This window comes from Calidris pugnax, unplaced genomic scaffold, assembly GCF_001431845.1.
Source record: "Calidris pugnax isolate Ruff unplaced genomic scaffold, ASM143184v1 scaffold13, whole genome shotgun sequence".
NCBI classification, from domain to species: Eukaryota; Metazoa; Chordata; class Aves; order Charadriiformes; family Scolopacidae; genus Calidris; species Calidris pugnax.
This window is the reverse complement of record NW_015090810.1, coordinates 4,082,670-4,108,003: the sequence shown is the minus strand read 5'-3', so window position 1 is coordinate 4,108,003 and position 25,334 is coordinate 4,082,670. Positions and strand designations below refer to the sequence as shown.

Below are 25,334 nucleotides of genomic sequence, written 5' to 3'. Positions count from 1 at the left end.
CTGTCTCATAGAAAAGATGGGTTGTGTTAATGTCTTATAAAGGAAAGTCTTTAATCAAGTACTGTCATTTGTGAAATTGTGTGCTTCGTTTTTACACTGTTACTAACATAGCTATTTTGTTAAAAAAGGTTTTTTTTTGTTTTTATTGTTATTGCCTTAGTCTTGGCAGATACTTGAACATCTGTTAATATATAGATATTCCTAAAAATTATTTCAGTTCATTGTTATATTTCTGGATCTTCTGTCTTTTGTCTGCTTTGTTTTTCAGAGTTGTATTTGACAGAAGTGTTCAAATATGTGTTTTGGTTCCAAGTGTAAATATTTAGTCTTTTGCTAGCCATTTTGCTAACTAATTTAAAATTCGGGCTACCTTTAAAAAGAAAGGGCCATCTGGATTCAAAATAAATTACCGTTTATCCTTCCATTTTCTTTTGTATTTAAATACTTCCCTTGATGTTGACAGCTAGATGTGCAACTATATTAGTTTATGACCACATTTGCCTGGGAATTGTTTTGTATCACAGTGGTTCCATTTTCTAGGCCATAGAAAGAATGCTTTTTGAATGTGTAAGTGGCAAATATTAGTTACCCCCTGGGTTAAAGATACACCACAGTTGTTGTAGCTGTAAGTTCTGTAGTCCACAACTTCCCCCTGCCCCCCAACCAGAATCTTTTACGTCAATCTTTCATACTTAGCTTTTTCTGGAAAATAATGATAATAATGCTGTTCCTAAAAGTATGCTCTTTAACTTTGATTTAGTTGAGGGACTTTCTATGCTGAATTGTTTGCAGTCTATACAAGTACTTTCTTTTGTGTTAATTTATGAGTAATACAAATAGCTTCTGGGAAGCTTTAATCCTTCATAATAACTGTTTCATGCTCCTTAGGGAAAAAGCAGCTTAGTACAGGTTCTAGTGATTTGCTTAAACATACCGTCATTTGGGGGGGGGGGTAATCTCTTCAACTACTTCATGAAAACATGGATTTCATGAAATATGGGGTTTTGAATTACTTGCTTAATTGAAACTTGGTAAATTTATGGCAAATGGGCAAATACTTTATTTAAAGCAGTCTCCCTGCAACCCTAAAACCTTGCATCTTTATAACAAGTAAAAGGTTTGTGTATGTTTTCCAGGATACAAACTTATGCTGACCTAGGTTTTAAAGAGAACTTTCATTTCTTTTCCACCAACCATACCACCAACTGTGGATAAGGATTATCTTTAGTAACTATTTAAGAATATTTACTAATCAGTATAATTTTTGAAGGGATAAAACTTCTTTTTAAGTTTGGCTGTAAATATGTATTTACTTCTGGTAGAAGCTTGGTAATGTTGTATGTAAAACAGCAGTTATTTCTTGTGCTTTAATAAGTAACTCATGTTCATCTGAGGCAAGACTACCATGTGAGTTGTTGACACAGAGCCACAGTTGGTAGTTTGAACAATTTTTACCTGGCAGTTTGAAAAGTAGATACTTCCTAAGTGACATATCTCATTGAGGACGTCTAATATTTTATAGTCATGAAATCAAGTTTATTTACGTTTACTTTTGCCATCTCTTACTGAAGTAATTTGGTTTTCTCTAATGTTACAGTACTGCACATCTGTGCCAATGTGGTGTTTAATGCTTGGTGTTACAGTTTGTGATGCAAAAGTGGGGCTATATAAGTAACTAAATAAAGTACTGAGTCATTCACTGCCTGAGATTATAGTAATGGTAAGCATTTTTTGAAAAAAAAATATCTGTTTTCACTTATGCCATACAGATCCCCATGTTCAACACTTCTAGCCTGTTGGGAAATAATTTGAAATGCCTGCATTTCCCCATATGTGTATGTGTTTTAATGACAAGAATTAATTCCTTCTAAATAATAATCACTTAACTATGAAAACTGCATATACGTTTCTTGTTTCCTAACAGCACAACTTGGAGACTATAATGCTTCAGTACATCATTCAGGATATCTGTCAAATTACAGCTTTATACCAGACCAGAACAAAGACTTTCTTACCAAAGTAGAATCGCTACATGAGCAACACAGGTAACATTCATTTTTAGTTCTCTCTCGCCTCTTGAGTTTTTAAAGAAAAAAAAAATGATGCCACAAGTTCTTAGTAGTTCGAATACGACAGACAGTTTTATTTCATATAGTTTCTATTAAATGAAATACTTGGTTTTATCAAGTAGATGCTAGACTAATAATATTCAGAATATGATGCCAATGTGTTAAAATGTTTGAATTTCTATCTATAACAACCAGTAGATCAGTTCGCATTATACATTATTAATAGTCCCCATCTAGAATGCTGTACTAGAAGTTTGAGGGGTTTTTTTGGATCAAGAACATTTGACCACTTTTCAAATCCTATAGGTCTTTTTTTGTTGATCTATGGGGAATCCCCCCATGAAACACTTCAATTAACATTGTGCTTTCTCTCCACTCTCCTGAGTGTAATATAAAGGCTACAACAGATTATTCCAGTCAGTCTGCTGCTAATTACTCTTTCTGACCCTGCTGATTTGTCTCTTGTAAGACTGCAGCTTTAGAATTAGTGGTGTTGATCAGATACTCACAGGCTGAATGCAAATATGCCTACCTAAAAAATAATCTGTGAGCATTCAAGCAAAGGAAATCCAAATCTCTATGGACTTTTTCTCTCTGTCTGTATCTTTCCTGCAGCAGACCTAGTTCCCCACTTTCCCAGTTGCTTTGATTTATATCCTGAAATATCTCCATTTTCACATGCATCACACACACACCCTGACATTCCTCAACTTTTTTTTGTCATCTTTCAGTACTCTCTCTTGTTTCTTTACTGCTGGTGGATATAGTGAGTAGTTCTGAACTTGTTCTGGGCTGCTAGGCAGTACACATCATGCATGTTGCTTAGTCGTTGATGGCGTGAAAGAGAGGTAACCACTGAACTTGAACTGCAGCCGTTCCCTCTGTGTAGGTGCTAATCTGGACTGCTTTCCTAGCAGTTCATGTTCAGGAACACAACAGCTCTGTGCCTCTACTCCTTCCAAATTAATTTGCAGTTTCCAGTAGGCTAAAAATTTTTTTACAGGAGGACTTGTAGACAGGCATGAATAAATCTGTTTGTCTTTAGAAAGCAATCATTTTGGAGACCACTGAGGGAAGATTCTGAAGAGTCTTGAAGTGGTTGGATATTTGTTGGTCCTGTATTTAGTGCTATTGTAACCAGAGGTATAAAACCATTTATGTCCTGCAGAGAAAAGAATAGGGTCGGGTCAGATGGAAAGACTCCTTGCTTTTCTGGGTCCTTTCAGTGGAATTGATGCTTTCATTGAGTCTTTTTGGTAGATTGAAGCCTTGATGTCTGAGAAGTTTAACTGCTGTATTTGAATTCAGGTAGGTGGTGGTGTAATGAAGTTGTAAATAAAAATACTTGAATAGACTGGACTGGGAAAAATGTTTCTTTATTGTTTTAACACTTTTTTGAAACTCAGCTTTTCAGGCCTAATTATTTCAGAGTCAGGGAGAGGCAGACAAACTATTGTATATCCTGGCAGTATTTCTTGCACCTTCCTTTGGCATTCATATTGGATACTTACGTCTGAGACATGGTTTTGACAAGATCAGTGCCAGTAATATACTTGATAAGAATGATTCTTGGATTCACCAAGCCTTCTGAGGAGGAAAGACAGAAAAGGAGAATTTATCTTCTTATAGTCTGAGAACAGTTTTAGTTTCAGCTGAAATTTATGCTGATCTGGAGTAAATAATATTTGTTGTAGACCATATGGAATATCTGTAAATTATTATCCCTTTTAAATCAGCATTCTTAGATTGCAGGATTGCAAAATGTTTAGTGTCTATCCTTTGGGAAACTTTTGTAAAGGAAAATTAAAGGGCTGGAATCGCTGAAACATGATATAGACCTTGAGAAGTCATGTTATGTCTTGTATGTTGTAGCTCAATGCAAGTTTTTTTTATGCTGTTTTGCAAAATCTGAGAGAGTCATTCTATGAATGTGTTTGTATCAGACACTATTCAGTGGACAGTAAGTAGCTGTTGAGAAAGCAACTGTTGTGATATTAAACTGATACGGCTTCTGAAATTTTCCTTGTCTTCATCCCTAAATCCATAGGGCAATTTTTCTGTATGTAGTTTGCTCTAACCCTTGTTTACTTAGTAGAAAAGCAGCCTGAGGTCTTAGGATGTTGATATTATCCAAATTATTTTTTTGTAGTACTTGCTAGATCTAGCCATCAGTCTGAGGCGAAAGATGCCTTTGAAACTTCTTCATATGATGTTTATACTCCAGATAATGTTTGTTAGCCCTTGAGTATCAACAGCTATAAAAAATGGAGGGAGACACCAAGACCAGTTTCCTCTTGCCTGTTGATGCCAGTGAATTTCCTCTTGCCTGTTTATCTCACTGAGTAACTACCACCTGCTTAGGGACCTCAAGGTTTCATTTCATCTCTAATTGAGTAAGGAGGTGTAACAGCAACAAGAAAAAAATCTGAGATACTTTTTCTTGTTGGTCCTTCAAGTTACAAGGCTTGATTGGTCTGGTGTAGATGGTGTATGCAAATTGAGAATTAAAATTTGTTGGTATTCAACAGACTTTTCCCATCTTTCTGAAAAAGTTGTTGATCAAAATTTAAAAACTGAAAATACTGTACTCCTACAAATGTATTCAGCATCCTGTTGTATAATAAAATGGTCATCCCCTGATTTATTTTTTTTCTCTATCTTTCTGACACAGTGAAAGAGATAAGGTCTACTAATGCTTTTTAAAATCAAGGTCACAATAGTCACTGTAGATGTAGATCTGAGTATGCAGTTTATGTCAGGATTGTGTACAAACAGCTCTCTCTTTGTCTCTGCTTTTTTTCCCCAATATTGTGACATCCTCAAGCCACACTGATGGCAATGGCTTTCCAGTTCAAGGTAACTTTCAGTTTCATGAAGCATGATTGTAATATTTCCTAGAGTGACTGTTTCAGGGCACAATATTTTGATGGCCTGGAATTTGAAAGGAGGGATATTAATTGAAAGTATTAGCTGTTCACCTTTTGAGGGAAAGACCCTTTTAAATATGAGAATTAATGCCTTACATGGAATGCCTTTGTATCTGGAGTTATTAACACAATGTATATGTCAGGTTTTTACAGGTTGTATTTAAATTGCATTTGGTTAACGTAATTTTATGCATGTCATTTTGGAAGCTCACGTAGCACAGATTTGTTTTTACTGCACTTAGTTGCAGATATAATAGAATTATATGGGTTGTCTTGTTCTACTTAGATGTGTGTAGATACTACACGTGTCCCTCAGCCTGTTCTTACAGTTACTCGGAACACGCTGCAGTGCGTGAGTCGCTGATCTGTGCCCTGAGACCAGGATCACTGAGAGCACAGCACCATGTCAATAGGCTATGGCAGATTCCAGGTTAGAACAGCCTCTTGTCTGATCTGTTCTTGACTGGTCTTGGCCCCGCAATTCATTGGAAAGGGCACTTTCATCATCATAGCTAAAGGAATCTTGTTTAGGCTACATTGCATTCCTTTCATATGAATAATTAGTAGGCTGCAAGGGAGAACCAGCTAAGTAGGGATTACTGTTGGTTTCTTTGGTTTTTAAACCTTCAAGTAGATTCCATGTAGCTTTTCTAGGAAGATGGATAAACTTCTTATCTGAGGTGTGGGGAATTTTTGAGTTTTTATCTCTGAAAAAAAAGTCTGAAAAAATTGTAGAAGCTTTCTGGAAGACCAGAAAATAGAATCTTTGTGAGTCTTGCAGCACGTTTCACATCTAGCAGCAGGAGAAAAAAGTATTTTAGGACTTACAGATTGTTGATAAACCCAGGTGGCTATTCCTCAGTGAGTTTCTTAACTTTAACTTATTTAATCTTCTTTGTCCCCCTTTTTTTTTTTTTTTTTTTCCCCTTTTTTTTTTTTTTTTTTTCCCCTTTTTTTTTTTTTTTTTTTCCCCTTTTTTTTTTTTTTTTTTTCCCCTTTTTTTTTTTTTTTATTTTTCCCAGTGTATTCCTGCTTCTAATCTTTATTCTAAATTACTTCTTTCTGGAAGACTATACAATATAGACTATTTACAGATACAGCTCCTTGTTGTAAAGGAAGCTTTTATAGAGGAATTGTTTTCTCATTCCTTTAAACAAAACAGATGCAAATTATTTTTCTAAAAAGGACTGGTCCAGAATGGCTAAGGTAATAAAATTCTGTATAATTTTCTTGACTTTTGAGAGGAGTTTAGGAGGGCCTTCACCAGTGAAGAACTCGTGGCGCTAGTTAATGAGGTTTCTTTGTCAGACAGTGGGCTGTGGAGTTCTTTTGTTTTTCCTCATTTGAAATAAATATAATATTATGTCTTTTATTTTTGACTATACTCCTTTCTTTTTTTCTTCCTCTCTTTTAGTGGCCTCAAGCAGTCTGAAGCAGAGTCCTGCTACATAAATATAGCACGAACACTTGAATTCTATGGAGTGGAATTGCACAGTGGTAGAGTATGTTTACATTGTGATTTTTGACTTGTAAAAAAATAATTAAGTCTTTTTTTACATGAACCTAATAGCCGTAACACCAGTAGCATTTAAATATTGACGTTATCATCTGTTATTTTTAAATTTAAGAGTTGGTTAATTTTTCAATAATTTCTGGGTAACATAGCTTACCCTTATTGAACCAAATAAGCTAGATCTCCTTGAAAGAGCAAAATGTATTTTTAAGATAAATTGTTTCAATACTTGTTTCAATATTTTACTTAATTTTACTAAAGTTTATGAATGTCTTAGCATGAAAGAAAATGAATGCTCTGCTCAGTTCTATGGTGTAGTTGGCAGGTCTTTTAGGAGTTTACTTTTTCTGAATTTCTAACAATGTTAAGAACACAGAGAGGTTTTTCTAAAATTTTTTTTCATTCCTCTAGTCTCTGACTGCAGGCTAAAGCAAAGTAGTATTTAACAGTGTGAAAGATGACCACAAAAAATGTGTTTGAAAACTGTCAGATACAGGGTGTGCATTGATAAGAAACACGTTGTAATATTTCACTAGCTACTGGGATTTAAATTTTTGGTCATGCTAGTTGTTCGAGATGCATCCCCAAAATACTGTTTTTAAATTGCATCCTAGTGTGCAAGTTACCATTTGTACTTTTCTGTAATAGCCAAGTATTTTGGCATAAAGTTTGTAGTATGAAAACTTAATGAAGTATAGTGCAGATCATTGATTTCTTAAATGAAGATGACTACTGGTTTTCCTAATGTTTTTCTGAGATTTGTTAATAATCCTGACACTGAGAATTTTAATGAAAAAGTGATCAAGTTTGGTAATGATGAAAGGAATAGAAAAGGTCAATTTCTTCCTTCAGCATGATGGTTTCTTTTTTTCTTTATGCTATCACAAATGAGTGAGTGTTGCATTAGATTTTTAAGAATTCCTAAAGTACTCCTGCTTAAAGCCACTGCTGCTACATTCATGTTCATGAAATGCAATGCTCAAAAAGTAGATTCCTTTTTTAAGGATGGGGAAAGTACAAAAGGAAGAAAATAACTGAGCTGATGAAAATATAAACTGTCTGTCCTTATATCATCTGACATGATTATCAGGAGAGAACTGTTTTGTGGCAACTGTTAAAGGTGATAGGTATCTTGGTTCATGTGCGTTGGTTCTGGTTAAATAATCTAACATAAGTGAAAAATGTCTTATATTCTTGTGTCTTCTGTCAACGTAAAAGCCTTCCCAATTTCTGGCAAGGTTATTACCTTTAAATGTTAAATGGACATCTTATAAAATCTTTGTCTATTGGTTTGTCCATTGGGCCATCTGCCACCTTTCTGCTTTATTGAAGAACTCTTTGATGTAACACTTGAAATTTCCCTATATGCACTTAACTTGATCAGTCTATGGCTTTTAACTTAGATTGTAGCCTAGTATTTTGACAAGCCAACTTAAGTTCCAAGACTTTCACTGTGAAGCTATTCTCTTAACATTCATGGGATGCTGCTTCTAAAAGCTCTTCACTTTTCATCATCCTTCCTGAGTTGTAGGCTACCAAACTACTTGCAGGATGTCAGTAGTGGTCATACCAGTGCCAAGTAGTGAGGATAGTTTAGAGTGGGTTCAGACATTTTCAACTGAATGAAATTTCATTGCAGTGTACCTTCTGAAGAAAGCTGCTTAAACAGTGTATTTATTTTTTTTCCCCCAGTGCACTGTTTCATATTTAATGACCTGGGGCTCATGGGTTGTCAAACTATTAGTCATGAGCCCCTACTCTGCCTGACACCAAACTGTATGATCCGAATCAAGTTAAGTACAGATTTGAATCAAAGCCTTATCTACTCCAGGCTGCTAAGTTGCAGGCTGTCTTGCTATTGTTTCAATCGAAATTAACATTTTTATCAAAATTCAGCTTTTTGGAAAGATGAAAATATTTGAAAATATTCAGTCTATTTCTGAAGCTTGTAGCAAAGGTTAGATATCCCCTCCTTCCTCGCCAGTATGTTGCTGCTTCACAGAGGATACCATGTTTATACCCCAGTTTTGGCAGAGTTGTTTGCCATACCTCCTGATATCCTCCCCCTCCTTAGTACTGCTCTTAAATCACCCCTCCAAATTTGTCAGGTCCCAGCAATTTGAACAGATCTAGCAGGGACTAATTAAACTGTGGTTTTTTGAAAGGCTTTATCTCTGTAGATCTCTGTGATTTAGCTCTTTGCTAGTAAAATAGTCTTAGTCCTCTTAGATTGTGTGTGCAGAGGAACCAGGTAAGAGCTGAATTCTGTGCTGGTGGTTGAGAGTGGGATAATGTTTACTGAAGAGCAGACAAACATCTTAATTTTAATGTTTTATGATACAGAACTAAATATTGTGCAGAAATTGAGTGTGAGCTTTCTTTTTAGCAACTTGCTGAACATAAAACTTCCATGAGTCAATTAATCTGAGCTCAGTTTTCATCTGAAACGCTTCTGCTTTTCTCTGAGGATAAGTCTGAACTGCTAAAATTGTTGTATTCAAAAAATGGAATAGTGGCAAGAAACTCGGGAGAGTAAATTCAATACCTTAAAATTGTATTGAGATTTCTCAAATTCCTAAGCTGCTTTTGACTCTGGACCACTATCTCATCAACTCAATAATTAGTTTGATATTAACTCATCTTTCATTTTTACTCAAAGCTAGGAAGTTTTGTAGAATCCATATTATTTCCATATCCAGATGGTAATTGTGAATGAAATCAAATGTAAATCAGTACTTAACTAGCTTGATGCCTCGCATGATCATTTTTATCTTTATAATTTATTATTATTGTCTCTATAAAGAAACAGATAAAAATATAAGCATGTTATTTTTCAGTTCTGCAAATTAACAGCATAGATGTTTTGAAAGGGAAATAACTGCACATCTTTCTTTTGTGAGACCCTCTTTCTTTATGCTAGTCCAAAATCTTGTTTTCAAATTTCTTAGGTTTAACACAAGAGAATTGAACGTAACAAATAGCATGGGAGGTTAGTGTTTTGGACTGGGACAAAGGGGGTTGGGGAATGAACTTTGTTCTTACAAAGCTCTTAAAGTAGAGTAGTTTAGCCTAATTAATCCCTATCATGAGTTTAGATAATTCTTTATTTCTGCTAAATCATGTAGGTCTTCAGCTTTTTCTCTAAAGCTGTTTTTTCTTCACAGTATTTATTTGTAAAAGCAGGAACCTGGAGTAAGCTCCAAGTGCTAATAATGCAGGTTTCTGCCCCGCTTTAGGTTGGCTGTGTCATGGCAAGGGCAGCTAAATTACATGCAGTTCATCTCCTGAAATACCTCAGTTTTCTCCCCAAGTATTAAAATAGAGGGGAGTCAGTTCTAGATTCCTGCAATATTCTGGCATAAACCTGCAGTTTGGGAACTTCTTCTGGTGGACATTTAACCAGCTCCTTTAGCAGCAGTTCTTGGCAAAGTGGGGCAGAAGGTTGTGAGGGTTATGCCTAATTTCAGCTGTTTCTGGGCTGCCTTGATGTTAAATGTATTTGGACTGCTATCTACCTAATGATTTTCTTTTATTATATTCTTCGAGATAGTGAGTGGTGTTCCTCTCATCTTGTCAGTATTCAGTTTTAATGCACTATGTATTAAATAGGTTATGCTTATTCTCTATGGACTGTTGTGTATTTCACTGGAGGTTTATAAAGCACGCTGCAAAGTAGGTTCAACTTCATCCATTCATATGCTTGTATCATGCTTCTTTTCAACTATTTTTAAAGGATTTACTGTAGACTTTCCATGGTATTGTTAGAGGATGTGCTATCTGTTCTATTTTTCTGTATTCTACCAATATAAAGAAATTTGGATTGGACATAGAAGACAACTGTATATTAACTGAACACATACTACCATCTAGAGGAGCAGCTAAGCTACTGAAGGCTTTAAGAGAATCCATTACCCTTGTCCATCCTTTACAAAATAGTCTGACACTACTTAGGAGTCAAACCTAATGTTTTAACTAGTGGGCTCATGCTTACTTGTAGATTTATGCATGTGTTCAGCTCTGTTTAGAAATTTGTGTAATAATTTATTAGTATGTATTGATTATAGAGAAATAGGAAGTCGAGATTTGTAACTTTTATAACACCACTTTGGGTTTAGAGTCAAATTGACTGAGTGTTTGCTTATATGTAAGCATGTGTTTCCTCTTGAGTAGCTCAATACATATAAAGGATTGTAAATTTATGGATGCATTTTTCCAGTTGATCTAATGCACAGTTTTTGTTTAGTTAACAATGGGTTCAGTTCAGTGTAACAAATATTCATGTAATATTCCTCTAGCATACTCTTATATACAGAATTGTGATCACCTCCTGCCAAGTCTTTGTTGATAGGACCTTTTTGGAAAAGTCCTATTTGGAAAAGGAATTTCCTTTGTCTTTTTAAACAGTATAGAATGAGGATATTTGTGGTCAGTTCTCAAAATTCTATGACATCTGCCTGACTGATCTTGGAAAGTACTTAAACTTCTTTCCCATGGTTAAATTGATATGGCTGTACTTGAAACTTTAGTGTGATAGTGACCTAAAGAATATCTAGTGTACTAAGATGGACACTAACTTTTTTTAATGAATCAAAGTTTATAATATGTTGAAGGAGAGAGATGCAAAGGAAAAAAATCCAAGTATGTGATTGAATCTTTGCCTCAGGGGTAGCAATTTGAGTATAGAAAACTTGTAAATGAATTTATAAGTAGAAAAATGGGACAAACTGCTTCTGAAATCTTAAAGTTTGGGTTTATGGTTTGTTTTTTTTGCAGGATCTTCATAACCTAGATCTTATGATTGGGATTGCATCCGGTGGAATTGCTGTGTATAGAAAACTCATCTGCACAAGCTTCTATCCCTGGTAAATTCCTTTACTAGTAAAGAGACATGTCTGGTCACTTTGAACTTATTTCCATTTGTTTTATCATTTTTTCCAAAGAAGCTTACAATACATAAACTTGTTCTTTATTGGGATATCATGGTATTTCTTGCATTGAGATAAAAATGAAACCTCTTGCCTAGGCTTGTAATTCTCTGAGACTTTTGGACTCGTTGCACTGTGTGAAGTCTTGATCAAGTTAATTCGCATACAGGTACATGAGTAGGAGGACCCTGTGGTCTTAGAGATTGCTGTTGTTATAGCAAATAATATATATATATTTTTTAATCAGTATTACTAGTAAAGCTCAACAGCTAATGGTCTGATCATTTTATCTTGTCATTCAGCAAGAACATACTTGCTTCTCGGAAGTAAAATGAGTTATTTGGAGTTTCAGATTTACTGGAACTAGGATAATATAATTTAGACAAATTTTTAAATACCATTACCAAGGCTATATAATGCTAATAAGTTTTGAAGTCTCTGAGGGAGAGACCTTTGCATTCAAATGCGTGATAGTGCTACAGAAAATAATCACTACACAGAAGGAATGTGCAGAAGATATCTAATGTGAAGGACATTAGAAATTGGCTAAGATACAATCATTTCTAGTATTTATGGGCTTTGTTATTTATACCATACTGAAAATGATAACATAAATTAGAAATTCTTTGGAGGCTGGGTCATTCCTTAAGATTTTTGGATTGGATCAGAAATAATTTTTTCAGTCTTTCTTTTTCAAAATAAGTATGAATTTGTTTTGTATACTTGATAAAGTTTGGCTTTATTATGTTACGCATACAGTTTTGCTGGAGGATGTTTTCTTAAGACAGAAAAATGCATTCTCATGGATTGTACTTGCTTTTTGCTCCTTAATTATATAAACAGGTGCTGCTTAGCAATATTCCATAAATACTTGAGTCATTCGATCCTTTCATTATGAACCCAACCTAGCAGGTATTTCCTATGGTAAAGCAATAAAATAGGTTTTAGTTTATTTTTAGTGGAAAATGTACTGCACAGTCTCTGGATTTTTCTTTTTTTCTTTGCAGTGGGTTGTCTGTCAGCTCACTTGGATGTGCTGTAACCATCTTTAAATGTATGTCAATAATGCTCTCGTATAGCACAGTGACATCTTGTATTTTTCCATCTCTAGTGCACACTAAAGCATAAAAGAATTTTACCTTTCATCTTTGTGCCCTGAGCTCTGCCTTTTCATATGTCAGTCTCTCAACTTCATTAAACCGCTGCAGGTTTTAAAAACTGTCAGCTGGAGGCACATTTTATATCTATTAGAAGTCGTCTTGTGCCAACTGAGTGACCTAAGGTATGAATGGATAATAGTAATCCTGAAAGCCATAGCAATGGCAGTTTAAAATCCAGGACTATATGATTTTTAGGGAAGAGAAAGAGAGCTTTGTAGCACAGAAGACAGGAGAAATCCACAACTTCCTGTTCTACTTTTACTCTTGGAGAGCACATGGGAATAAAAGAGAGATGCTAAAACATTATTTACAAAAATCTGTTCTCGTTTACGAAAAGAAATGCAGAGGGGGAAAGAACCCATGGATTTTTTCAGTTTCAATATTTTCCGCTCTGAAATATGAGGTTTAGGCAGCAATATTTTCCGCTGACAGCCTATTGTTCCAAGCTTTCCTTCTCTCTCGAAAAAAAAAAAAAAATCTTCTCAACTTGAAAGGAGTAAATACTCATTACATAGGGGATAACTTTTTGATATTTTATTTCTGGCTTCTTGAATGAGTTAGTCATAATTCTTCATGCAGGAATAACATCCATTCCCTGTCCCCTGAAAACAAGCAAACAAGAAAAGTCACAGGAGCAGACTAGCCTGTGCTGTAAAGCTTCAATTTCTTTTTAGACTTCAAAGCAGGATATATTTCTGTAATGCCTGGAATTTTAATGTGTGTTGGTTGGGCTGAAGGTGTGCAGGTAAGGAGATTCTGAGAATGTGGGGAAAAAAAAAAACCCAACCAAAACAAAACCAACAAAAACCCACAAACCCATTCAGGTAATTGAAATAGTATTTGTGCTTTTTATGTAACACCATTTGTAGTAAGTAGTTTTTGCTACGGGCTGAACAAGCTTCACCATAAATGTGGTAGGACTCAAGGTGGCAGCAAACACCACCAAAGCACTCTTTCCAAAACTAAGTAAAATACTGTGCAGCATGAGTGGATGACAACAATACGACTATGCCATATGGTAGCAGTCAAAGGGGAGCAAAAGTTTTCAGGAACAGAGGCAGTGAGAGAGCACTTCCTTGGCAAAAGGAGGATTTTCAATCAAAGCAACCTACGTAAGGAGCTGACTGATCAGTCATAGGCAGTGCAAGCCAAGGCAGGTTAAAAAAATTACTCTGGCTTTAATGCAGTGTTTTATATGCTCTGGAAAGTTATTCTTGGGGTTCCTCAATTGTTATGTGATAATTTCAAAATTCATTTTACAAGTAAAATATTATCTTAATGGCCAAAGCATACAAGCACTCTCTGCATCAGCAATTAAAGTTGTGTATTAAATGCTATTTAGTGTATGTAGTTTCTTTGCTTTGAAAACTTCAGAGAAACCGCTAGAGGAATGCGTTCCACATTGCTAGTTAACATTTTAAAAACCAATTTGACAGAATCTTTCATAGCAAATTTGACAGCACCTTTCAGGCTGAATCTTGCAATGTTAAAGTATAAGACTTCCAGCTACAGAAACATTTTTGCTTCAAGACAAAAATACCAGCTATTAGTACTAAGTGCTAGCACAGAACTGCCAATTTGATCAGAAATGAATAATTCTGTTGCCCAGTAAGCAACAAATCTATTTTGACTCTTGTGAATGACAGGAAGACAGGACCCAAAAGATGTATCATTATTAATATGCTACAAGTATTGAGCATTTTACAAGTAAAACATGAAATTTAAGCATTTGTCAATGTTGCATAGTCACTGGACAGATTATTGGTGACTGATAAGGGCAGCCGAGCCACCAGTTAAAATAAGAATGACTGCATTCTATTCAGATCATGTTTTGGATGTGGCATCTTCAAGCACATGTTAAATAAAATTACTCTGATACCTTAATCTCTTGGATGTTTTTTGTGGATTGTGCTATATGTGAACACTCACTCAATTTGTAGGCGTAACATTGCAAATGGTTTTTGGTTAATGTTAAATAAAACTGTCAGATTATCAAGTGTTCTTTGTCACCGTATTAAATAAGTTTAGTTGTACTTTAAGAAGAATGAACGGAATTGAGAAGGTTGCTCTTCTTAGAGGAGAGTCAAAATAAAGAGACTTAAAGCTATGGTTTGACTTGAAGTGATTATGTGGTCATGAAGTGAATCATGTTTAAAAAAAAAAAAAAGGGAGGGATTGAGAGATTTTTTGTGACTTTTGGATGTTGGCTACCTTTTTGTTGTTGGATGGAAGGGTTTTTGCTTAGTCTGCAAGGTTAGTTTTCTGTGGTTTACATTTCTGCTGGCTCTATATTAGGGTAAAAACAGACCGTGACAGCAACTGTAAGCTGAGAATGACTCAACTTATATGTTGAATTTTAATCTAAGTCAAAAAATGTGTTAAGAAGGAACCAGAAGTGCAGAACTTCTGTGATACTAGTTCAGGCAGAGCAGCACTAGGATTAAGAACAGATTTGTATATAAATGAGTTGCATACAACTGAAAGCTTATATCATTTATTGGTAAGTTCAGAATACAGAACTTCTAGATGAGCAGTACAGATAATTACCATTGGAGGTAGCAAGTCAAACAGTACAAGTATTTCAAGAGTTGGCCTGACAGAAGTGGTGGATATGATTTAAACTTTCTAGTAACTTGCACAACAATTTTCCTGGTCACCAAAGAATGTTGTGAATGAAATTCTTGTTTCTTTGTGGTACTATAGTTGATGAAGAAAAGCGTTTTCAGAAATGGGCACACACTCGGTTTTCCACCTCTTTTGTGCAGGGGGCAGGGAATGTTCCTTCCTTTCTTGTTTGTAACTGGCAAATACACAAATGAGGAACATTGCTCTATAATTAAAGTAAATCTCTGTCATGGGCAGATGGGGAATGAATGTTATGCCATTGTTCCACTTGCTGGGAGTGATGCCAAAACTGTGGTAAGAACTGAGAGGGTCTTCAATACAGTTTATATCTGATGAGATCTAAGGTGCTGTGAAACATTTTCAGATGATAAGAGTATTCTGAGACGTTTAGCAACAACCTTCCAAAACCCTTTCATGATGTGTATATGGTGGTTTTCGGGCAGATATGATTTGATCAGACCTTAAAATTGCTTGCCCAAGGCATCCATATGACTCTAGCTAATCATAGATTCCTTTTTTCAAAATGTGTAAGTTTTCAGTTATTGAAGTAGAAGTATTGTAGAGAAAATTTTAGGTATTTTAGACAAGTCTTGTTTTGCTGTAGGAAGGTGTGTGGGTACCTAAAAGTTTGTTTAATTTAGCAAAGCTCTGATAAGCATATAATTAAAATGAAAATTGCTTGAGCACCAATTCCAACTGTAATCCTAACCTTAAAAAAAATTTTATTCATACTATGTATATATGGAATAGAGGCATTCAGTTCTGTATAAAATTACCACATAAATTGTGCACCAGTGTTGATAATTGAAATGAAAGATGTATTAACACTCATTCTTACAGTTTTCATCCTTCTACAATCATGATTTTAACTACAATGTCTGTTTAGTTATTAATACAAGTACATGATATTTTTCACATTATGAATACAATTCTGTGAAGTCTCTGGAAAATTCTAGGTGTTTTATGACCAACCTTGTTGTGTCATTAGGGTCTTAAATTTTGTTCCTTTAGTTACAGTTGTTGTATGATTCTTAAGTTATACAAACTTGACACATTTAACATTTGTGTAAAGGATGTCATCAAGTTTTTGCTTCAAGAATAGATTTGGTGGGAGAGGATTGCTGTGAGCTATTTAAAGAGTAAATGAGGAAGAATCTCAATTTTAAAAGACCTTTACTTAGCTAAAATTTTTGCTTTGAGTTTCTTGACACCTATTTGTCACTCAGTACAGGAGATGGCTACCTATTTTTAATTGACTGTTTAACAGCTATAATCATTTAGGCTTGCAGTACATAGTATTATTTTTTGTCATTTTTTTCTCATCTAAACATTGTTTAGTATTTCATAGTCTGTTTCTTTCTTTTAGGGTGAACATATTAAAAATTTCCTTTAAAAGGAAAAAATTTTTCATACAGCAACGACAAAAACATGTAAGTAGTCATTTCATTTTACTCAAGTGGTCGCATTCAATTTTTTTTTTTTGTCTTAAATATTATGATAACAAAAGGCTCTATTGTGTTAACTTGTCTTAGAAATTATGTTTTGTTAAGTTGCCCTTGCTATTGTAGTCCTTTTATGCTTGCTCTGTTTCCCATTTTTTGTTTCCTTTCCAGCATGGAATCATTTCACATTCAGTCTATTAGACTCTATCTGACCCATGCAGGTTTCTTCCCCCTTGCAGACTTAGGAGAAAAGCAGATCTTCATCCTTTCTCCAGTATTTTGTAATGTAGTTTGTAATCCTGATTCTTGCCAGCATCTGCTGGTCTTTTGTTTGATGCTGTCCATGCCCAGTAGAGTGCATCACTGCAGTGAATCTACTGAACAGCTGCTTATCCCATCTAGTAGGATTGTGTGGGGTCCCTTCTACTTATGTGGAGCAGAGTTCTGGGCAAAAGGAAGATACCTGGAGAAAAGGACAGTTCTGCACCTGAAAAACATGAGGTTGGAAATGGAAATAGTGCATCTCCTGCTGCATATAACATGGAGCACTTCAGAAGTTAGCAAAGTATGTGAAGATAGATGGCAAAACTGATGTACAATAGAAAATTTAAGACTAGTCTTCATAATACGGTGTGCTTTTTGCAGAACGGTAGTAATATTAAGCTTTTTAATAGAAAAAAATTACTACAATGCTGCCAGAGTGTGAACAGATAAATTAAGCTATCTTTTGAGGAAGAAAATATTTAATATGACAGAGAAAAATAGGGGAATTGGTGACCAACAGGTATATAGATACTTTAACTCGGTTGAGGACAGAACTGAAATAGTAAAAGGTAAGTGTTAACTTGTACCTAAACTTTATGAAGGTTCTTATAGTAAATGAATTATTAAACTGCTAGGAGCTATGTTACAAGATGGCCTCTTGACCCTCATCGATTAGAGGGTCTGCTGAACGCAGATTGCTAGGGAATTTTTTTTTTGACCCAAAAGGAGATTATTTTCATCTTTTCTTTTTTCTCCCCATGAGTCCCCTTTTGCCCCCTGACTCACAGATTGGTGGGTATCTCCCAGATTTAGGGAATGTGCATGTATCTACACGTTCTTAATTTTCAGGGTTCTTGTGTACACAGAGTTAGTATCTTGAGATAGTGTTACTGCACTAATGCTTACACACATGACATGCACGAATGAAACAGTTCTCTTTTGAGAGTGTGTCCTCCATATGTAGAGGGGTCTTAAGTTTTCTACAAGCTGTAAGTTTCTAAATATACAGTTTATATGTATTTCACTATATGAATAAATGGCTGGCAAAGCATTCCACTAGCTTGTGAGTGTAATTGTATTTGCATTACACTCAGTGTAATTGTATGACACTCACAGGCATTGCCGCCGTCTAGGTTTGAGTACTAAAAATTCACTGGTAGGGAGTCCTGTTAAATGCAAAATATCTTCAAGTATGCAAATATTGACAACTGACAGCAATCTCCAAATGTTTCTGTGAGAATAAGTGTAGGAAGAGAACTCCGAGACTGGTTAGTAACGATGGATAGTAAAATGAATGTACTTTTTTTTTTAATATGGAGAAATAGTGTCAATATATAATAGTTGCTGGGCTCCAAGATCATGTGAAATATGTGTGTTCATTGCATCAAGACTTTACTCCTGTCAAAAGTTGAATTTCGGTTTCTGGAGACCTGTCTCACATTTGAAGAGGGCAACATTCTCAAAATTTGTTCAATTAAGCTTTTGTTAAATTGTGACAGTTGAGGGCTCTTGATTCTTTGAACTAATTTCCTCTAAGTGATCATAGTTCTTTATTTCATAACCCACGGAGATTACAGTAATGCTCACTGTATCGTGCTTAGAGAGCTACAATTGTAGGAAAAATAAGGCCAGCTGTGTGACCTTTTTACTCTTTCTCAGCAGATATGAAAAAGCAGACCAGGTGTGCTATTAAATCTCCAGATATATCCATCCTTGTCAGTTAGCCCCCTGTGCCTGAAATTTAGGGCAGCAAGTCTGCATCGCTGCAGTACTTGGTGTGACGGCTCTGAAAATCTTGCTGTTGCAGTGCAGTGGGAGTGAGGGGGCAGCTGGACTACAAGGGGTTTTCTCCAGAATGGTGGCTGGCTTGAGGGGTTTGTGAGGGCAGGTGGCTGAGGTCATGTCCGTCTTTGGATTTATCAGATTTTTGCTTGAAAGTGCAGGAGGGAATAGGTAAATGAGGCTGAAAGTAAGGAAGATGGAAGAAGGTGGGGAAAGCAGAACAGATACTGCGCATTAATAGGCAAGATTTTACTAAAGATGGCAACGATGTTGTAACGTTTCAGGGTTTTGTATGCCATATGTGAATTTCTTTGCAAAAATCCGCAGAAAGTTCTCAAAGGCTATGAATTTGCAGTCATCTGGGACACGCCATGTTTCATTGATTTATTCTCCTTATTTCTCTTACTCCTTTTTTCTTTCCTTATGACCCTGTTCTGAAGACTCACCTTATCTCACTACCTCCCTGCTACTCACTGGCTCTTACCCTCTCACTGCTTCAGACAGTTGATCAGCTACTTGATAGGAGTGTGCAATATTTCTGTTTCTACTGAAGAGCTACATAAGGGCTGGGGAACAAGACTGATGAATCAGTGAACTTCTGATGCTATAAAAGCTCAGGATACGTAGACTTAATGAAGGGTGCAAGATTTAAGGTAGGAATAGGAACTATGCTGGTTTGCAGGCAACATTTTAAGGCTTCCAGTGGTGAAACTTTATATCCAGTGTGCTTATCTAGTGCTTAAAAACAACTTCATTTTTTGTGTGTTGAAATGCGTGTTTACTTGCTATGCTGTAGATACTTTAAAATTCTCTGTGAATAGAATAGGCATATATCTGATCAAAGTTCTCTGATGCTGAAAGAGCACGAGACTCACTTTAGATATTGAGAATTGTTCCCTTTACCTTAATGGTCACAGATTTCTCTAATTCTCACTTCTTGATAACTGTTAAAATAACATTCTTTTTCGAACTTGAGTTGAGAGGCATGATAGGCACTAGATCCCTGGATCCCACTGGAACACTCTTCGTCTTTAAAATGCTGCATCAATTTAATATCACAACTTGCAAGGTGGGCCTATTAGTGAGTATGCTGAGGTGTCAAAATTCAGTCATAATTCAGAGCAGCTGGAAAAGATGGGCAATGAAATTAAAAACTTTTTTTCACTGAAGTGCTGAGCTGTGATAGCAATTAACTTAGGTCTTACATTATCTTCCTTTCTCCTCTTTGCTTTACTCCTCATTCCACTTTCTTTGCTTCAATAACTATGTTAACTAACTGAAGCTATATCTTGTACAAAACTCCCTTGGGATCTGAAATAGCTCAACAAGTGCTGCAATTACTGAGGGCATAAAGGTGGGTGGCACAATTGTGTTATACCTGTGTTTCGCTAGCACTTTGGCACTGAAGTTACAAGTAAGAGTTTATACCAAGGCACGCAAGCTTTGCTTCCTTTTGATCTCCTCATTGTGTCCTCATGTTATCCATCCAGAAAGCAGCTCCAGAGCTGTCACAGCTACTTTGTTTTCCCCCAAGATGTTAACATCTTCAATATCTTCTAAAAGACTATCAAGCAGATGCTTTTTGCATACTACGGCTCTTGAAAGAACGTTATTGAATTGAAATCTTATGTGAAGAGTTTGAATTCAAAGATTGAGAGGTTTTTTCCTCTCTACATTGCAGCCTTAATGGAACGTTTAAGAACTTTGTTTGTCATAGGAGGTCAAGATCTGACTGGAAACCTGAAACTATATTTAGCTGTTAAACATTATGCTCAGAAATACCGAATATTTACCACTCGACTTAAATATTTCATTAACACTGTAAGAATTGATTAGGAGCTGAAAACCTTAATAATTTTCCAGTATTACTTGAACTTTTAGAATGTCCATTTTGCAATTTAGGATTTCATATAGACACAGAGCTATTTTAGCCCTCTCTAGCTCATAATCCACTGCATGCTGGTTTTTTTACTTCCAAGAGCATTTTTCTTATTTAAGCTAAATTTAAGTTTATTAATTAATTTTTATTGCTTTATGAGCTTGTTTACTGTGTTTGATCTGCTTGTGTATATTGAAACGCGGTATTTTTTACCATTACAGAATGAATCCAGAGAGCATATTGTTGCCTTCAACATGTTAAATTACAGAGCGTGCAAAAATCTATGGAAATCTTGTGTAGAGCATCACACATTTTTTCAGGCAAAGAAATCACTACCTCATGAAAAAAAGATATTGTCACATTATTGGACCCTGGGTTCTAGAAACCCAGCAAAGTAAGTATTGTGTGAAAGTAATGTTTTGCTTTGTGATGGGAAGGGGAGGATTTGTGTCAGTAATAGCTCAAGTTGGAGCAATAGAGTTTGGTTCTGCCCACAGCTGTGTCCCAGTCTGTATGTGAATCATTTGACAAGTTGCATAAGCTGTGCTTTTGGTTTCTGCAACGTCGTGTTGTTACAATAGAATTTTTCTTGTAAGTTCCTTAAAAGGTATGTGAATATAAGCATGTTTTACTGGTACTGTTTCAACTTGCTATCTGAGTTTGAGGTATAAAAATACTAGGAAGTAAAAAAGTCGTGTAACTAATGATCCCATGAAAGAATGGCAGAACAGATTTGTTTTGAACTGTTTACCCCGTTAATGTCATATATGCACAGTTTAATATGTTAAAGTGATTTCTGGAGTGTGATACCAACCACTTCTTAAGGGCATCAAGATGAAGAACTTTGTCCTATCCAAGTAACTGACGTATCTTCTGATATCTTTTGTGACACTTCTAATCTTTTATTTCCCTCATTGGGTTCTGCTAGTCATGGAGCTGGTAGTTTCATAGTGGTATCTAAGATCTACTTCCCTGAAAGCAGTACTTCAGAGCCTTTTATTTTGCTGTATGAAGTTGGGATTTTTCCTTCCCATATGCACCATGGGCCCCAACTTCATGAAACTTCATCTGCCACTCACTTGACATTGTAATGTCCTTCTGCATTTCTTCACAATTGACCTTTATTATTGCCATCCTCAGTGATTAATATCTTCAGCAAACTTTGTTCACTCTTTTCTCTAGATCACTAGTGAGTATGTTGAACAGAAGAGCCCCCAACAGGTATTCCTCTAAGACTTCACCGCTGATCTTTTTTCCACTATAAATCCAAAACCTTTTTTCCTATTCTCTCTTTTATGTCACAAGTGAACAGGTAATTCCTGCAAGTGAGGACCCCATTCTCTAGTTCCTTAATTTCTTTATGCATTTAAGGTACCTTGGTAAACGTCTTTTTGAAATCTTGAGGAGATTAAATCACTAAAGTGGGAGGTTATGCTCAAGTGGTTCTGCTGTTTCATCTTAGAGGCTTTTAGATTTATTTTTTTATGTATCAGTCTCGGTGATTTCGTTATGATGACTTGTTCTGTTGTTTCATTTATCAGCAATTCAGCTACAAAAGCATAATGTCACATGTCATCATCATCTCATCCCTGTCTGGTCCCCACCCCACCCCTGAAAAAAATTGTCATGAAACACATCAAAAATCTTTCATATTAATAGTGAATGAAAAAGAAAGTCTTATGTCATTGTCTTATCCAAATACGAGATTTTGGAGGGTTCTCTCATTGTCTCATCATCCGTAGTCTCTATAGACTCTAGAAACCTGTTTGTTCTGATGATTTTTGGAGAAGTATTTTATTGTTTTCTCTATGTTTATGGATGGTGTGGTTTTGGGGTTTTTTTGCAACGTGTTCCCTTAACAGTTTAACTTTACACTTAATTTGTCAGACTGATTCTTTCTTTCGTATTTGGATAAGCTTCAGTTTTTGGATGATGTCATCATACTTTGAAAAGCTTCCCCAACTTTGGTGGCTGACTGACTTTTCGTGCTTGTCATGTCCCTTTAGCCACTGCAGAAATTCATACTGAGTGGACTAGTATTGCTTGTAAATGGGGCACGTAGCCCATGCGGGCTGGCCAACAGTAAGAAGGCTGATAAAGTGTTTTCTACTGGAGTGGAACTCCATGTTTTCACCTGGTATTAGATAATAGCTGAAGCAAGTGAAACAAGTAGTTGTATGAACAGTCATCTAATTTTCTAGCAATTTACAGATCCATATTTTGAGAATTAGCTCCTCTATGGAGTGATATGAGCTTGTTCTTCCTATAGTGAAGGTAATGAGGAGATTTCTCTCAAATTTGCAAACAGATTCAAAATCTTGATGCTTATATATACACATGCACACACAGGCATTGCTCAGCCCTTGTAATGTTAAGAAGGAAAACAGTACTACAAGTTCCAAAGGACACCAGTTTAGTGTCATTCAATTTTTATAAAACGTTGGGTTTTTTTTACAAATTTTACTGTTACAATTTTTTAATAGCCTGTAACATGCAGAATAGTTCTCATTGTTGAACTGAGTTATGAAGAAAGACTTCTTTTTGAGTAATTTCATGTTCTGAGGCATTATGTCTGCTGAATTGCTTATTTAGGGTTTTAAGAAATCTGTAGGGAGAACTTTCATTGTGATATTGTCCATCAGCTTAATGATATCCTCTGTACTAATGCATTCTTTGGCCATATTTATGCCAGCAACAAACGTGAAATTTTGGATCTACATGAGGCAGAAATGACTCAGCAACCTTTACTATCAGAGACTGTTAAAGTACATAAGAAGTAACAATAATTTTGGAAGACTTTCAGTAGTTCCTATCAATTTAGTCACTGTCACTCAGCAAATTATTTTCTCAAAAGATTTAAGAAAAGGTGTGAACAAGTCACTTCTAAAGTCATCTGTCTTATGTTGAAGACTTTTACTTTCCTACTTGTTTGTGATTATGGAATGTTGTAGCAGACAACACAAGCTTCCCTGTTCCTTTTCAAGGCTGCACAACGGAAAAAGGGATTTTGCTCTCTTCCATATGAGAAGGAGAAGAACTTTCTATTGAGTAAAACAAACAAAACCACCAACCACAACATATAACCCTGGAGTTTGTAAGATTGACTTGTCTTCAATAATTATTTTCATCCAGCTTCTGTCAGCTTTGAAGAGGGTTACATTCAGATTTTACTACCTTGAGTATCATAAGTTTTCCTCTGGAATTTGTGGCTTTCTTGTACTATGTTCTTTTACAGTCATGTGAGGTGGATACCCTAGTGTTTGTTGCTTCAGTTCAAATAGTTGAACTCTTGCAGCCCTTTAGTACAACTTCTATATTTGCATGTCTGTGTTCGTCTGGATTCTCTTAGCTTAAGCTACCAATGGAATTCCATTTAAATTAGGCTGTTGAGTTGTATAAATCACCTGTAAGTGATAAGAATATGTAAAAGATACGTAGAATACTTCAGAATATAAAAAAAGTTCTGGGTTGCTCTTTCTCTTTTACTAGTATAAACAAAAAGCAGTACAATGCAAAGCATACTTAACTTTTGATATTAGCATGAATAATCTCCACAGCATCAACAGCTTTTTTTTTTTTTTAATGCTATGTGAAATAAAGACATTTCAGCTCTGTAGCTCATGTATCTGCTGTCCCAGCCACCCATTATGTACAGCTCAGGACTTAGAGAGCTGAAGGTGTTTTTCTGTAACTCAAAAATTGCTGTTTTTCCATGAGAAATTCTAGACCTGTAAACTTCAGGGTGAGCAGCTTGTCTTGGAATGCTGTGTAAAAAGATGCATGAAAGTTAGTTTATCTGAATTGTTATGTACTTTAAATTTTTAATGCTGTATAATTCCACTAGTAAGTTATTTTTATTGCTTTCCTAGCTGAGGTTCTGATTCTGATGCAAATCTGATCTTGTCAGGTTCTTGTCACAAGAAGCTAGCCCAGACTTGGAGATCCCCTTTCCATGGCAGATTTTTCTCTCATGGTTTATTCCTATAAGGAACACATCACTCAGTTGTGACTTCCTTCTGGAAATAGAGAATGGTCAGTGTAGCTCTTACTTGCTGAGGCAGCATGTAGATGGTTAAAGTAGTCCTGTGCTCAGTGAAGCCATTGGTGAATTATTACCCCTTTATGAGTTTTAACAGGAGAACATCTAGAATCTTTTGTCTGTATACGTAAACCATGTTTTGTCAGGCACTCAGTTCAGTGCCAATAGGACATACTGAATTTCCTGTTTTCCCCTCCATCTTCTTAAACACAATTGGCTTAAAAATAACTCTCAGAAAAGGTTATTTTTACTCAGACATGTGATTAGCACTGTAGCAAGGATTAATGAACAGTTTTATTGCCACAAGTGGAGGACAGCAAATGGCTCTGCGAGAATGCAAATGCATAAGTAAGGAGGAATAAGCACAGGGGACTCTTTAATACACGTGAATTACAAAATTGACTTTCATAATCATGTTTTATTTTATCTAAGTTTTCTATGCAAAATAATTCACATACAGTTTTTTATTTCTTTTCAGGTCTGTAAACAGCCAGTATTGCAGAAAAGTTATAGGTGGGATGGTATGGAACCCATCTATGAGACGATCTTTATCAGTTGAGCATCTAGAGACCAAAAGCCTTCCATCTCGATCACCTCCTGTTACCCCTAATTGGTAAATCCGTTTCAGCCTTTCCCATACCTTCCAGCCTCCTACCTTTTCTAATTGTATGTACTCTAGCAGAGTAATTACTTAGTGTGTACATATATT

General features: G+C 35.7%; 1 protein-coding gene across 4 annotated transcripts in view; it reads left to right on the top strand.

The window, feature by feature from the left end:
- The window catches only part of PTPN3 (protein tyrosine phosphatase, non-receptor type 3), a 190,129-nt gene that overhangs the window by 120,171 nt on the left and 44,624 nt on the right, over positions 1 to 25,334 (top strand). For 3 of the 4 annotated variants that reach the window (XM_014938685.1, XM_014938684.1, XM_014938683.1), the window contains 6 exons: positions 1,925 to 2,045; positions 6,411 to 6,498; positions 11,283 to 11,371; positions 16,586 to 16,649; positions 20,808 to 20,980; positions 25,104 to 25,238. In XM_014938685.1, the coding sequence (XP_014794171.1) occupies positions 1,925 to 2,045; positions 6,411 to 6,498; positions 11,283 to 11,371; positions 16,586 to 16,649; positions 20,808 to 20,980; positions 25,104 to 25,238 (670 nt within the window). Of the gene's footprint in view, positions 1 to 1,924; positions 2,046 to 6,410; positions 6,499 to 11,282; positions 11,372 to 16,585; positions 16,650 to 20,807; positions 20,981 to 25,103; positions 25,239 to 25,334 lie in introns of those variants that run through there. The other variant, XM_014938686.1, reaches the window with a different exon arrangement.